The following is a 14,561-nucleotide window of genomic DNA, read 5'->3' as shown; positions in this document are numbered from 1 at the left end:
AAAGGGAGAGAGGCCCAGAGAAGGCAGGCAGTGTAAATGGCCCAGTTTTAGAGTCTTCTGCTCTCAGCTGCGACAATTTTCTGCTTGAATTCAGGTCAGACACTTAAAACATTTCGATATTTATATGTTATTTTTATGTGGCGCATTTTCGGAATTTTCCGATTTATATTTGATTTAAGACAAGCTAAGACTGATGCATTGGACATTGGTAAAGAATTTAGGTTGGATTTCGTAAGACGGTCCAATAAATTTATCCGCATCAGATAGGGTTCGTGGAATTTGAAACCCCCCGAGCTCTGAGCTTGCAAAGATCTGTGAAGAAGAAGTGACAAAACCAAAAGCCCCACTGAAACGTTAATCATACGCCCCGTGCGACGGATGTTTGCCCTGATGTTCTGCTCAGCTGATGATGAATGGAAAGTAAATAGCTGAAGTTAAAGCTGAAGCAGAAGCTGATGCTGAGACTGTGTGCCCAACGTGTTTAGTCATGGCTTATGCCCAATTTTCTTTATAAGCACTTTTCACTCAACAGCCCATCCCATTTGAATAACAATATTAAAGCGACAGCTGCGTCTTTTATTTGATTTTTATAATTTCTCGGCCTAATGAGCGACGCCAAGCCGAGGCTCAGCCATCTCATCATTTTATAGTCTAATAAACAATGCGCTTTATCTTCGCATCATCTTCTTCTTCGTCTTCGGACGTGTTTTCACTTTAGCCATGATAAATTGCTTACACACAAATTTTTGTATTTGAACATACTCTTTTTCGGTTTTTTTCTTCACTTGCCGATTGCATCTGCCAAGACAGGTATACAAAAAATAAAAATTAAAAAGACGGAGAGCCTTGCATTTTCCAGCATAAATCACATTGACGACTCACGACGCCAGCGTATATACATTTATCGAAAAAGAAGGAGGGAAAATCAACAAAACCCCGTATTAATTTTATGCAGATTTTATGCAACCATCCCGTTTAAATGTTGCACACGCTTGATAAATTGATGATGGTTTTCGGCTATCTTCGGTTTCGGGGGAGTGCCAGCCATGCCAGTGCAAGTCCCAAAAACTTAGTTTGAGTGTTAAATTATGGGGTTTGTGGCAAGGTCAAGTTGAGGTTGATTGATTCGAAATGCAATTTCAAATACCCAGAAATGTGTAATGTAGAAAGGTATACAGAGCCGAGATCCGCCTCCTTTAACTTACAACACAATCACAATCAAGGTCGTTATATTTCTCAATAACCCGATCGCGATGCTGTAATAAGTTTTTTATTTATCGGCATTCTGCGAGACACAAAACCGCAAATTGTTTCGCCAACCAACCTCAAGCCAAGCCAAAGCAAATCAATTCAAGGCAAAGCGATCCCTTACAAAAGATCTCTGATCCACAGGCAGAAAATCGGATTTTACATGAGCCCAGCTTGTTTCACCTAATTGCTGCTGCCATAGACATTTCCTTTGCCATAAACATTTTTATGACGGACAATCAAACCACTTTGCATTTTACGAACCCTTGTGGTGCCACACGGGTGCACCAACCGCGAACAGACATTGGATTTTATGGCGACCATTCAAAGTCATTGAGAAGAGCTTTGAACTTGTGATAAAAATCACTGAAAATTTGTTGGGCTACTCTGATAAGGCCGCCCAAAGGCAAGTTATCACTTCATTAGAGTTAGGCAGATGGTACGGGGGCGAAAAGTATGAGTTGGGTCTTAAAAATAAATGGAAGATTTGAGTGTTTGATTTACTCAGAAATGTTTGTTTAGTGCAGTAGAAATGGACAGCCCAATTAATGAAAATGTGAAGGTTTAGAAGGCAAGCGTTAAATCAGATTGCTTTCCATTAATATTATACCACTATATTATTACTACCTCTGCTTATCTACAATGTTCTGTATAACAAATGGTATTTGTATTCTTAGGCAAGAGAATCAATAAATATATATTCTGCAGCCCTTGAGCCAGAAACAAACTGTCAGCCAAGTTTGACTGCAAATATTTTGTAGTGCAACATGTCAATGTTAGAGAGCTGAAGCTTCAGAACTTATATTTCTGAAATCTATGTCAATGAAAGTGAGAAGAAAAACCGAGGCAGGGTGGCAAATAAATCAATAAAGTTTAGTGCCTCGGACCTTCGTGCTAATGGGTTATTTATTTTCCAGCCTGATGTGCATGTAACTGCGGAGGCCTGTGTGTTTAGCGAGTGCTTTTGGTGGCGTGTACTAAGCAACTGACCTCAATAGCATTCAGCATTCAGTATTTAGCAAGAGCCAAAGAAACCGACAGGCAGCCAACACTTTTTACCATTTTTAAACATTTTTCGGGGCGCGGTTGCAGCGCCAACACTTTCGTTGTTTGGCTTTAACGCTTTATCGGCCCAGGCAACAACACACATCCATCACAAAGATATTCGTATGTACAATGGAGGGGAAAAATGCAAAAAACAAAGGGTATTACTCACTAATGCGCATTGTCGGCAAACTTGATTGTTAGTTAATGAACTGAAAGACATTTTTACTCTACTCAGATAACTGATGGAACTTTGAAAAGACTTTAAGTAAGCCAAGAGTAAGCATTTCCCACGCAATTAGGCACTGGTTGTCGGCCAAGCCGATTACAGATCATCTAGTACACGCAGTTGATCATTCGACTTAATTTGGCATTAAGTTGAGAATTATAATTAACTGTCAGCGGTTAAGGCGAATTAGATGCCCCCTCCCCCGAAACTGAAACTGAAGAGAAAAGCACACCTGAGCTCACCTTGACTTTGCATAGCCAGCCAACGACTTCAACTCGGTAGCCAGATAAGCGCTAGAAGATAACGCATAAACTAAGCGAAAATGTTGAAAAAATAAGCCCAAGAAATGGCAGGAAGGCAGTCGGCAGACAGTGAGATATATAGGAATGATGCCGGACTTTTCCTCCTGCTTAAGTCGGTGTTTTTCACTCCATTTTTCCCCCCTCTTTTTCTGCTTTGGAAGACTAAGTGCTGGACGGTGTTCGGTCTCTTCTGGCTGCGGCAGCACAGTTAAAAAAATTGGATTAGCGAATGCAGCGCGAAGAAACAAAAAAGCACAGCGGCGGAGCAAAGAGTGAAAAGTCGCCGAAGATGGAGCGTGGAGCTGAAAAACCCCGGCCAAAACTGAAGTGTCTCGCGCTTGGCACGTCAACAGGCGGTCGCTCGCTCGACGTCGACGTCGGCGCTGGCAGATTACGCCGGCAGATAATTAAAATCGTAACTACGTTTACGACGTACCGGGCACAGTGGGTGCGTCAAGTGTGCCAACACATTTGGCACTGCCACCAAGCGAAAATTGGTACCACTTTAGCAAGTTGTCTTATTAATTTCGGGTTTTAACTGCGGTGCATCGCGAATTGGCTTAAATGTAGTTCGGATGAGAAGCTTTATGTTTTAGCCAATTAATTTTAACACTCTCTTGAATCTTCACTACTACTTGAAATAAGCACAATAACTACAATAGTTGATCCCGAGTTATGTACGTTCGTTCTAAGTTCTCATATTCCCATTGCGAATTTTCGCACGTCTTTTTGCCAAATCAGTTCACTGAATTTCACAAGCGACTGTAATTTGCCATGCTTGTGTCTATAACTAAATAGAAGCTCTAGTGTTGTACTTCGTACTTAGCGCACTAACCGCGTTGAAATGGGGTTTGCTCACCCCCCGCCCCCTTGGCACAGCTGCTCTTTTATTTTAGCCTTTTTTGCACAGCAGATAGAGCTAACTGAATTAACTTATTCCGTTTCGCCATAATAAATTCCACGGCATTCTTTATTTGCATATTCAAAAGTAAATAAATGCCAGCAGAAGAAGAGCAGACTAAGAAGCAGATCTAGAGTATGGCTGGGTTAGATTTAGTTGAGTTGGTCATGTGCCTGATTGTACTGCGAAATATACATATCTACATATATAGTGTGTATATAGGTACGGTGTAATATAATGCAATCAAGTCTAATTGAGCGGCAGTCGAGGGCCTTGGTATTTGGAGCACCACAATGGAGCTAATTTGCTGTCAATAATTTGTGGGTTACCAGGTGACAGATGGCAGTGCATTTTACTAATGCCGAGTGCTTTGTGCAGAGAGAGAAAGGAAGAAAGCACGATCATTTATCGCCTTTGGGGGCAATTTCCACGTAATGGTCGAAAATAAACAATATTTCCCAGCTCGTAATTTGGCAAAATCTTCACCGAAGATTTGCTTCCTGGCGGAAAACGAGCCAAAGCAGAAGAAAGAAGCCTGGGCCTCGACTTTTATCGAGATTTATTTGCACAATTCCGGTTTTGGGCTTTGCACTTCCCTCTCTCTCTCACTCACTCACTCGTTTTCCGTCTCTTTTATTGTTGTATATTTCAATTTTTACTACCACTATTTGCTATGGGGCTCCCTCTGCTTCTTCAACTTATTCTTCTTCTTCTTCTTGTCCGCAGGGACAGATCCTCAATAGGTGTGAGTTGGTGTTGTCCTTATCGAATAGGTGAGATGGAGTTCGGGACAGAGGGAGAAGGAAAGAATGGTACATATACAGAGGCGAGACAGCTGTTTCCCAAACTGAAGAACTTTTGACACTGAACCAACGACGTGAAGTGGCGCCCACAGTGGGACCTCAATTAAGACGAATCTCTCGGATTATGCTGTCCATTGACACTGACACAGTGACATGCCATAAATCGATAGTCTGTCTTTAAGGCAAATTGCAATCATATGTGGGCTAGTTGGCTGGTTTGGGTATTCATTATTATTATTAACGATGTTTCCGCCTCTTCCACAATTCGTTTCGCACAATTATCGCCAGTTTTGTTTTCGTTGGCTTAATCACTGGGGATTTGCTTAGCATTTCCAATTACCAATTGTTGTAGCAACTAAGGCAGTTTAAATATATTATAAACGTTGCCCTCAACAACAACAAATGCACACACACAGGGCAACGCGACGCGCGCAGCTGAGCGAAGTTTGGTTTTCTGATTCCACGGTGATTGTTTCACCCGCGACAAAATCGAAGCGACCGAACCTGAGCGCGTTCGCAAGGCAACTGAAAAGCCTGACAAAAAACGCGAGCGCCAAAGCGGCGAAGGAGGAAGAAGAAGAATAAGACAGTGTAGCAAGAAGAAGGCAGCGCCAAAAGTGCAAGAAGAAGAGAGTGGGGACCACGTAAGACGGAAAGAGAGAGCCACCGCACTACGTAAGGCTAAATGCTCAGGTACAAAAACACCGGTGCACAGTGGGCCATGCAATTCAAATTTATGTATTTACTTTAGTCACGAATATTGAGGCGGTCTAATTAAGTTTCAATGGTGCATGTGTTACCTTTAACCAAACCAGATTTTGGCCAACGTGGCGGATTAGTGATATTCTTTTTCCTTATAATGCTTACGTGCTTAGCTTGTCATGTAATACCATATCTTTAAACTAACAAACAAGATGCTGATTAACTTATAGAAAAAAAAATAATTTTTATATTTTATTTTAATTATGTACTGTTCTCATCCACTGTGTGATTTGTTTTCAATATATCGTAAAGTCCCTTACGCAGTCGTAAGATCTTAAGACGTAAGACACTTGGGGCAGGTTGCGAGCGTGGTGAGTTTCTCATGACGTTGGTAAGTTGCACGCTTGAGTAAGTGTGGTCAGGTATACACCTATAAGTGTCTGCAACATTGTTGGTGCTTGGTGTTTGTCTCTCTAATTGAGCATGCACTACAAAAAAATGTTGACTTGCTTCTTATTTTATATGAAGCTTATAAGTAAGTGTTCCAAAGTGGTTGAGAAATATTCTCTAATAATATTTATAGAAAAGCACTCAGTAAAGAGAAACATTGATCTTTCCTCAATTATTAGTGATTTTAATTCAATATTTTGGCACAGTGTGCTTTGCAAGTTGCAAGTGCTCCCATGCGAGGGCCTAAAAATAGCTCGACGGGCAGCGCGTGTGCCACAATTTGGCCTTATCGTTGATGGAGCGTTAGCCTATCATTAGCCGGACTTTATGCAGCTCACCCGCTGCTCGATGGGCGCTGACTTTTCGCGGTGGGTGTGTGGCAGCAAGGTTGCGATTATGGGCAATGAGTTTTGGGTGCAGGCAGCAGATTTACAAGTGCCATTGGGTGGGAATGAAATGGGGGAGTTGGCCGACTAATGGGCGCACATTCGATACGCTACTTAATTGCAAATCGATAGTGCCGAATACCAATGGTTATAGCAGGCCATTAAAGGAGTGTATTTATGTAGTTAATTATTTATGGAATTGTTTTAGTCTCAATACCACGAATTACCCTTTTAATTGCTTTTCTCTAGTGATTACCTGTAACAAGATCGTTGAAAAATACCTCACTTAACAAGAATAGTTATGGGAATTCCCGACTTTCCCAAAAATAAAACTCTCCTCTTTTTTACACTTCGCACGGAGGTGTTTCCCAAATAAAATCCAAAACCTCAATGCTCAACAATCGCTTCCATTATCAAACACCGATTCAAGCTTAAAAGTGAGTAACTCCCATAAAACAGTAAAAAACAGTACAAGAACTGATAGTATAGTTGTCCCGCCCAGGAAAATAAGCACAACAATTGCCTTGAGAAAAAACCAAGACAGCATCCGGAGATTGGGGATGGGCGCACTACGTATGTACATACATATGTAAACCTGAGTCATCCGCAGATTGTCGCAATGTATTTCATGTGTTCATTAGTTTTTTTCGCAGCTGCGATAAATGAAACTAAATGACTTGTATAATGTAATTTGGTGATTTTTTGTGTGTGCTTTTGTTTTGGTTTTTACGCATCAATGCCATTTGCTATTTTTGGTTAGCAGACTCATCGTGGGTTCAAAAGGTGAGAACACAGATCTTTTCTAGGGTATCTCCGTTAGTATTTTTTATGGCGAGTTGAATGGACTTTCGATTTTTAATGTACGGCGACGTTTTTTATGGCCACATTTGGCAGCACAAAGTCAACAATTGCTTTCAGGTTTTCTGTACACACGGGGCGAAATGAATAAACAAATATTTGCAATCGAAATTTGCCCCTCGCTTGACTATATTATACATATATTTTTACAGTTATCGCCCAGGCAGCGTCTTCCTACCCCTCTCGATTTGGCTTTATGTTCATGTTAATTGCATTATGACCCATTTAGCCGAGAGTTGTTCTCGTTTCCCGGCCCTTCTTGGTGTTAATGTGCGTTGTTGTTTGTTGCTTGTTGGCCATCAAACTGGAGCGCGACTCTGGATCTGCATCTGAATCCGAATCCGACACTTCAATCCAGGGAAGGAAGCCCCCAAACCGCCGACTGAATGTAATTAAGATAAAATTTGTGTGCTCATGTTTTAACTGCCTTTGCTGTTCCGCATTTTGTTCTGGCATTGCTGCGCTTTGTTGAATTTGCATTTACACTCAGTTTTTTTTTTGGCTACTACAGGGGTATATGAGAGGTCTATGGTCTTGCTAAAAACGGTTATGCCAAAAGAGCTTGTATTTAAAAATATTTCCCAACCCTTTACTTGCAAAAATCACTGCTTTTTATAATGGCTTTAGATAAATAGACAACATAATCATATAAATATATTTTAATACATTTGAAAAAGGCTGTATTGCTGGCAGATAGTGTACTCCGTAAAAAGGTAATAAATTGCAGAATGATTGCTGAATTAAATAGATTTTTTTAAATAATGGGTATCAGAAAGTCCACTACTTAAAGACGAGGTTCTCATTGTTAGTGATATTTCTCATTTTCAGAATACCAGAGAGCCCGCGAATCACGGCTGAGTCACAGAACCCGACTGCTTGGCTGCCGCAGCCACTTGAGGGCTGTCACTCAAGACCGAATCTGGACGGCGATGCCGGAGGTGATAACTGCACCACTGCACCACAGCACCACCGCCTTCAATTGGGTGCGGGTGTGGGTGTGGGTGCGCAACTCGAGTCGAGCCGCCCTACCTTGCCCTTTGTCATTCCAGGTATTAAAGTCGAACGCCCAGCTGCAGGTAAGCGATACGGAGCGGTGAGTGTCAAAAGTTCTGCGATAAGTGAAAGGCAAAGGGGCTTTATCTATATATCTGCCGATAACTGGGGTGCATGGGTGCTCAGTTGTTGGATATAAAGAAAATAAAGGTGTAGATTGCAGAGAAAGTTTGGTAGGCATCTAAAATATCAATCAATAAAGGCGAATAACTATTACCTAATATAGGAAGTGGTTGAAATATATTTACCCATTTACAATAATTTATTTGAATTACGTGCTGCCCATCAAAGCAATACACTCTATCGGCTATATACCCCTCCAACCAAGGGGTATCCGTATAAATAAACCAAAAGTGTGGGCGGCAGTCGATGTATCGCAAGAAGACGGGCAGGCTGCCAAAACGCTTGCAATCTGATTCGAAATCAGGGGACTCCGAGGGGCTGGTGGTTCAGTGGGTGGGTGGGGGTGGTTGGACACTTACCCTGCGCGGCGGCTGGTGCTGTTGTTGTTTGGGTGGCTCGTAAAAGTTGCTGCCGTTCTCCAACCACTCGACATCGCTGCAAGATCAAAAGATAGCGATTAGCAACCACATGTTGAGCGAATTCACCACACAACAAACGAAAAGCTCTCTCTGAAAGCTCAATCGTCGGCATTATTTTCCCGAGCATGCATATTTCATGAGTTTGATGTGCCAAAATATCGCACCTGTTGAGACTAGCACCTATTTGGTAACATTGATTATTGCCAAAAATAAAAAATGTTAAATGACAATTTATTTTTGGCAATGCTATTTAAATATTTAATTTATCACAAATTGTATTATTTTTATATCTTCAAAAAATGATTTGAGTTCCTTATTTAAAGATTGAAAATTGTTATTGAAAATATATTGATATATCAATAGATTAAATCTCTTAATAATACGATACATATATAAATGTTTATTGAAAACAAAAAAAAGTCGTATGATTTACATATGTATGTTATAAAAACACAAACTTACCGCTGCATTCTCTGGATGACCGGCAGCTGGGCGGTGCTGTCGTGGATTCGCACCTGGTCAGGTGTCACCTCCTCGAGCAGGAACATGTTCTTGCCGGCTAGAGGGGTCAGCTCGGCCTCCGCATGATTGGTGTTCCCATAAAAGAGCGGGCTGAGGGGGCGGCATGCACCGCCCAGCAGCTCATCGATGTTCTGATGCCGCGAAATGAAGAGCTTTTCGCCGGCTCGCCGTGTTTGGGGTGAAAAGCGCGGTTGCAGGGATGTCCGAGTGGGAGGGGGTGGTGGTGGCTCCTGCAGTTGCGATCTTGGAATGTTGTCGTAGGGCGAGGCGCAGCGGATGGGACTGGCACATTGACCCAGTGGAGGAGGTCGCTCGGAGTAGGCGTTGAAGTCGAAGGAGTTGCTTAGCTCCTGGGATTCGAAAGTGGGTGGTGCCAGCCTTAGATCCACTTCATCCCTAGACTCCTGCTGATTAATCACCACCATAACTGGCTGCTCCTCATCGTTGCTGCTGGCCTGAGCAGGGAGTTGGGTGGTTTCCGTGTCCTCCTGTAACCACCAGGCGCGCTCCCCGGACTCCCAGTGCTTGATGATGCGCGGTGGCGGAGTGGGGGGCTTCACCGGTGGTGGTTCGTTCTCTTTTTCCAATTGCGGTGGCTCCTCGGCTTCCTCCTGCCACCAGGCTCTTTCGCCCGACTCAACGCGTTGCACATTGAACATCTTCCTGGCTGGTCCGGATAGCCACCAAGGATTGGAGCCACCATTCTTCGGATTGCTTCCATTCTTGGATGCACTACTTTTGCTGCTCCTTTGGCTGCCATTCGATGGCAATCTTAGTGTCACCTCCACATGGGGCTCGGTATTGTTATTGTTGTTCAGATCACCATTTTCTCTGGAAGAATCTTGAGCTTCATCCTCGTCCTGCAGCCACCAGGCATCCTTTTCCGGCGTTATTCTACTCCTGGGCATCAGCTTCACCTGACTGCTGGAGTCCTGATCGTCCTGGCTCCACCAGGTGCCTTTGCTCGGCTCTTGCAGATCATCATCCAGAGTATTGAGGGTCTCCTCCGCCAGTGTGTCATCATCATCGCCATTTTCATCCTGGCGCAGCCACCAGGCCTGCTCCTCACCAGAATCAATGTGCCTCAGCCTGTAAGAGGGCATTTCTCCTCTATTATTTTGATCCAAAGCAGAAGCCGTGTTTATCTGTAAACTGGTATCCTGCCACCAGCTGGGATCGTCCTGCTCGGAGGTGGTCAAGCTGGCAGTGGTGGTAAGACTCGACTCCTGGGTGGTGCTAGTGGTGCTGCTGGGTAATCTTGTACCCGTTTCCGTCGTGGTTTCCCGCGGGCAACGTGTGCTCGAACTTGGGGAATTCGTTGGGGGTGAGGGTTTCGCTTCGCTCGACGGCGTCGTTCGCGGTTCGTTCGTTCGCAAGTCTGTGGTCAGACTGATCCCCGAGATTTTCGAGATCTTTGAGGTGCCCGACAATGCCGAGATCACTGGCAGCGAATGGGCCTCCGGTTCGCCCGAACTCTCAGAGCTTTCGAGGAAGATCGGTTCGTTATTTGCGTCTTGCTGACGGCTGGCGAAAAAATTCGACACCGCCGATAGCTTCTTCAGTCTTGTCTGTGTCGCTGGCACCACCTCAGCCACGGCTGGCGGTGATTCAGTGGTGCTATTTGTCTTGTGGGCGTTGGCGACCTTGCCAGCACCGCCCTCTTTGTTGGTGGTCTTCTTTTTGGCCTGCTTTTTCACGCTCTTGACCTGCTGCTCACTGTCCGACGCGGAGGCGGTGGCCGAAGACGAGTTGCCAGTGGTGGTTTCGCTGCAGGACTTGTGACTCTTTACCCTCGGACTGCCTGGCACCTTGCCATTGCTCAGCTTGCTTGATTTCTTTGAGGAACTACCCGATGCTAGACTTCCTTCGGACCCGGCACTTGGTGACCTTTCAAGGCTACTGCCATTGGGTAGATCCTCGGACTCTCCGCCACTACTAGGAGTTCGGGACTTCCGTGGACGATCCGTGGGTCCCACATTTAGAGAGGATTTGCGGAAGTCTTTGTTGGGCCATTTAACCGCCGAACTTCCCGAACTGGAGCTGCAAGTCTTGGTGGGTGAATCCGCCTTGCTGGGAGGGGCAGGTGGTTTGTTTACTAGATTCTCCACCGATGATTGTCGCGAGTTCAAGCGTATGGCCTTCGGCGGTGAAAGTTTGGACTTTGCGGACTTTGAGGAGCTCAAAGAGCCATTTGTCTTGGGTGGCGATGCAGCATCTATGGATTTGGATGAGCTTATAAATCCATTACTTCTGGGTGGCGATAGCGCTTCAGATGATTTCCCTGAGCTCACATTTCCATTGGTTCTCGGAGGGGATAGCGCTTCTGAGGACTTGGCTGAGCTCACAGAGCCATTGGTCCTTGGAGGGGATAGCGCTTCTGAGGACTTGGCTGAGCTCACAGAGCCATTGGTCCTAGCTGGGGAAACAGTCTCTGGGATTGGCTGAATCTGCTTTCCCTCACCCACCGAACTGGATTTTGCCGATCCTGAACTGCTCAAGGGGCTGGCACTGTACCGCAGACTGCTGATCCTATCTCTGTGTGGACTATAAGTAGAGCTTATACTGCTGCCGCCACTGTATCGAAGGTATCGGGTAGAATCGTCTAATCTGTCGGACTGAATCTCCTGGTCACTTGTCTCACGCCTTTTGGTGGATCTTTGGATGGTCTTCTCTATGGTTTTGGCTGGATCAATGCGACGAGTGCGTTGTACGGTTGTGCTGCCCGGCAGAGTGGGTGAAGTGGCTCTCGTCACTACGGATATGGTGATGAAGGTTTCATTCGGTTCTTCATCATTTTCCGGTTGTTCTTCCTGCTGCTTTGCAGGAGACTTATCCGTGCCATTAGATGCCTCACTAGGTTTCTCCTCTATCTCCAGCTCCTTTTCCTTCTCCTTTTCCCGCTCCCTTTCCCTGCTGGCCTTGGCCCTGCTGGCAGTTCTGGCATGAAAATCACTGGTGGTCAAGTAAGAAAGGGCACTTCCATTTCCCGAGATCCGAGAGCCCGCTCCATAGCGACTGCTGTACGCGTTCCTGGTGGCCGAGGAGGATGAACTGGAGGTGGTGGGTGTGTTACCTCCTCGATATGTGGCTCCCAATTTACTTCTGGCACTGTCAATAACTGGACTCGGATCCCGGGACTTTGTGCGATTAGTGTGCTCCAAGGCCACTGGACTGGGATCGCGAGACCGTCCATATTTTCCGAGGGAACTGGTAGTGTTACCCGTATACCTCTTTACTGGACTACTCCGCTCACTCGGAGCTGCCTCCTTGGGCTCTGTCTTTGCATAGCGACTAACATAGCTGCTGACTGGAGTTGTGGTGGCTGATGGTGGTGGATCTCTTTTGAGGCGGTACGTTCCTCCAGAGAACGACGGTCTGTAGGAGCTCGGGGTGGCCAGTGAAGTGTAGCGCGATGTGGAGTCTCCGGAGGTGCCATACTGTGGATGAGTTAGTTAGTGAGACAAGTGTTTTAAAGAATAGTGAAATAATACGCACCGAAGAGCTGCCAGGCTTGTAGGAACTGCCCAAGCTCGTTTTCCAGGGTGTCTAAAAATTAAAAAAAAATTAAATAAATAACTTTACTTGAATATGGAAATAGAGGCAAGATGACAAAATTAGCCTATTCGTTAGATAAACGAATAAAGTGGATGATAATGCAAATCTAAATTTATTTAAAACGAAATAAAATGAAATGCATGATTTTGCATATCTATTTTTATCTAGGACTAGGAACCGATCTCCCAGTAAATCTAACAAGCAGCCAGTGAGTGATTTCTTTATAGCTCATTGTGATCTCTGAGGTTTCTGGCGAGATGTGCATGCACTCATTCATTCAAAAGAAATTGAGACTGATAGTCAATCACATGGCTTTGATTGATTGGCGCTCTAAGAGGCCGAATGCAATTGACTCCAGCAAAATAAGACGAATACAGAGTGCTGCCCCACATTCCACCCCCTTTTCCGACTGCAGCCCCAGCTTTTCTCTCCATATCCTGGGGAAAATTTTCTCAATGAGCTGTGCACTCGACAATTATTCGCACGCATTTCATCATCGTCAGAGGCACCGCAGAGGCACATCAGCAGCAACCTCAGCACATCACCAACATTGAATGCCAAAGAATCCCACAGCCCGCCCATGCAACCATAGCACCCATTTTCCCCCAATGGACTTTCTGTGGTGGGGGAACTGGTGCCTCTTTGAACTCGCCCATTGCATTTTTCATCCGATTCGGGTTGGGATTGCTGCCGAGTCTATTTCGTTTTCAATTAAATGGCGCTGTTGCACGCGCTTTTCAATTAATTTGGACGTGTAAACAGATTCATTTCGATTATTTCAACATCTGCCTTCTAATCTCGGCCGCAGCGCATTAGACGATTGCCCTCGTCCATCGAGACACGTTGAGTTTTCCTCGGCTATAATGAAAATTGCGGGGGCCCCCAACCACTTTGCCCTTTCTTAATTGGGGATTGCCGGGTGGTTCGTGGGGGGCTGTGCTCTGACTGTGGGCACTATATCTTTGAGGATCACCCATTTAACATTGCAAAATTCGTGTTGCCAGTTTTCACATTTTTGGCAACTCAAACGGTGCAGGCTACTTATTGCAAATTATCTTTAATTACGAGCTAAAAGCTGTTTAACCAAAAAATAATCACAAAGCAATCCCACTTATCTTAGCCCTATATGAACTCGCATGACTCTAGTGGAATTCGCCCATGAAAATAAAATACTTTTCAGGAATTTCTCTATTTAAATCACTTAAAGCATTGCCCTTCCCAAGTGGCGCCCATCCCGGTGAATGACAACTATCCGGGAATAAAAAATAATATTATTACACTTCGCAGCGCCCGCCCAATGTGAAGAATTGGCGAGCGAGCGAGAGGGAGCGAGGAAGAGAGAGAGAAAGACAGACAGTCGCGGCTAATTGTTTTCGCTCAGTGAAATGGAATGCCAAACACACAAATAGCCAACAATGTGCAAAACAAGCAAACGGAGACACTCAGCCGGAGGAGAAAAGCACTGGAGGATCGCAATGGTGTGGATACAGACGTACTAGATGTAGATGGGTCTATGGATCTTCTCTGGAATGACTTCGCCATGTGTACTTTGTTCACCGCCGATTCCAGCAAAGTGCTGCACTTCTGACAGCATTATTATGCGGTCTCAATTAGGAGATTGCAGAATGGATCACGGGCTCCGCAGATCAGGAGCAGGATGCGCTATAATGCGCCTGTCTGTCAGTGGCCACAGCCCATTAAACGCGACCAGGAAAGCCATCCACTCGCAGAGTATTTAGACTGTGACCCCAAATGATTTGAAGTGGCGACTGAATATTCGCGTGCCAGACAAGTGATTTATTTTTAAATGCTTTTTCTAGTTTGCTCTGTCGAAAGTGTCGAAAATGCGTTTCAGGAAACTAAAATATGTGGAGATCGGCGCTGAAAAGGATAAAGAAATATTCAAACCCAGAAAGTCAATCAAAAAAATTTTCAAAAAAACCTTGCAATAAAATTTAGGATTCTA

The 14,561-nt window shown here is 44.7% G+C and overlaps 1 protein-coding gene across 7 annotated transcripts in view; it reads right to left on the bottom strand.

The window, feature by feature from the left end:
* LOC122618304 (FH1/FH2 domain-containing protein 3) overlaps positions 1 to 14,561 on the bottom strand; it is a 39,759-nt gene that overhangs the window by 22,253 nt on the left and 2,945 nt on the right. For 4 of the 7 annotated variants that reach the window (XR_006326016.1, XM_043794658.1, XM_043794657.1 and 1 more), the window contains exons 2-4: positions 12,536 to 12,586; positions 8,981 to 12,477; positions 8,459 to 8,534 (exon numbers count right to left, since the gene is read on the bottom strand). Coding sequence is in view for 3 of the 7 variants with exons in the window: in XM_043794658.1 (XP_043650593.1) it covers positions 8,459 to 8,534; positions 8,981 to 12,477; positions 12,536 to 12,586 (3,624 nt within the window). In the remaining 4 variants the exon portion in view is untranslated. Of the gene's footprint in view, positions 1 to 4,867; positions 5,019 to 8,458; positions 8,535 to 8,980; positions 12,478 to 12,535; positions 12,587 to 14,561 lie in introns of those variants that run through there. The other 3 variants (XR_006326017.1, XM_043794659.1, XM_043794660.1) reach the window with 1 other exon arrangement.

Source organism: Drosophila teissieri, chromosome 3L (assembly GCF_016746235.2).
Source record: "Drosophila teissieri strain GT53w chromosome 3L, Prin_Dtei_1.1, whole genome shotgun sequence".
Taxonomy (NCBI): domain Eukaryota; kingdom Metazoa; phylum Arthropoda; class Insecta; order Diptera; family Drosophilidae; genus Drosophila; species Drosophila teissieri.
This window is presented reverse-complemented; position numbering and strand designations above follow the sequence as displayed.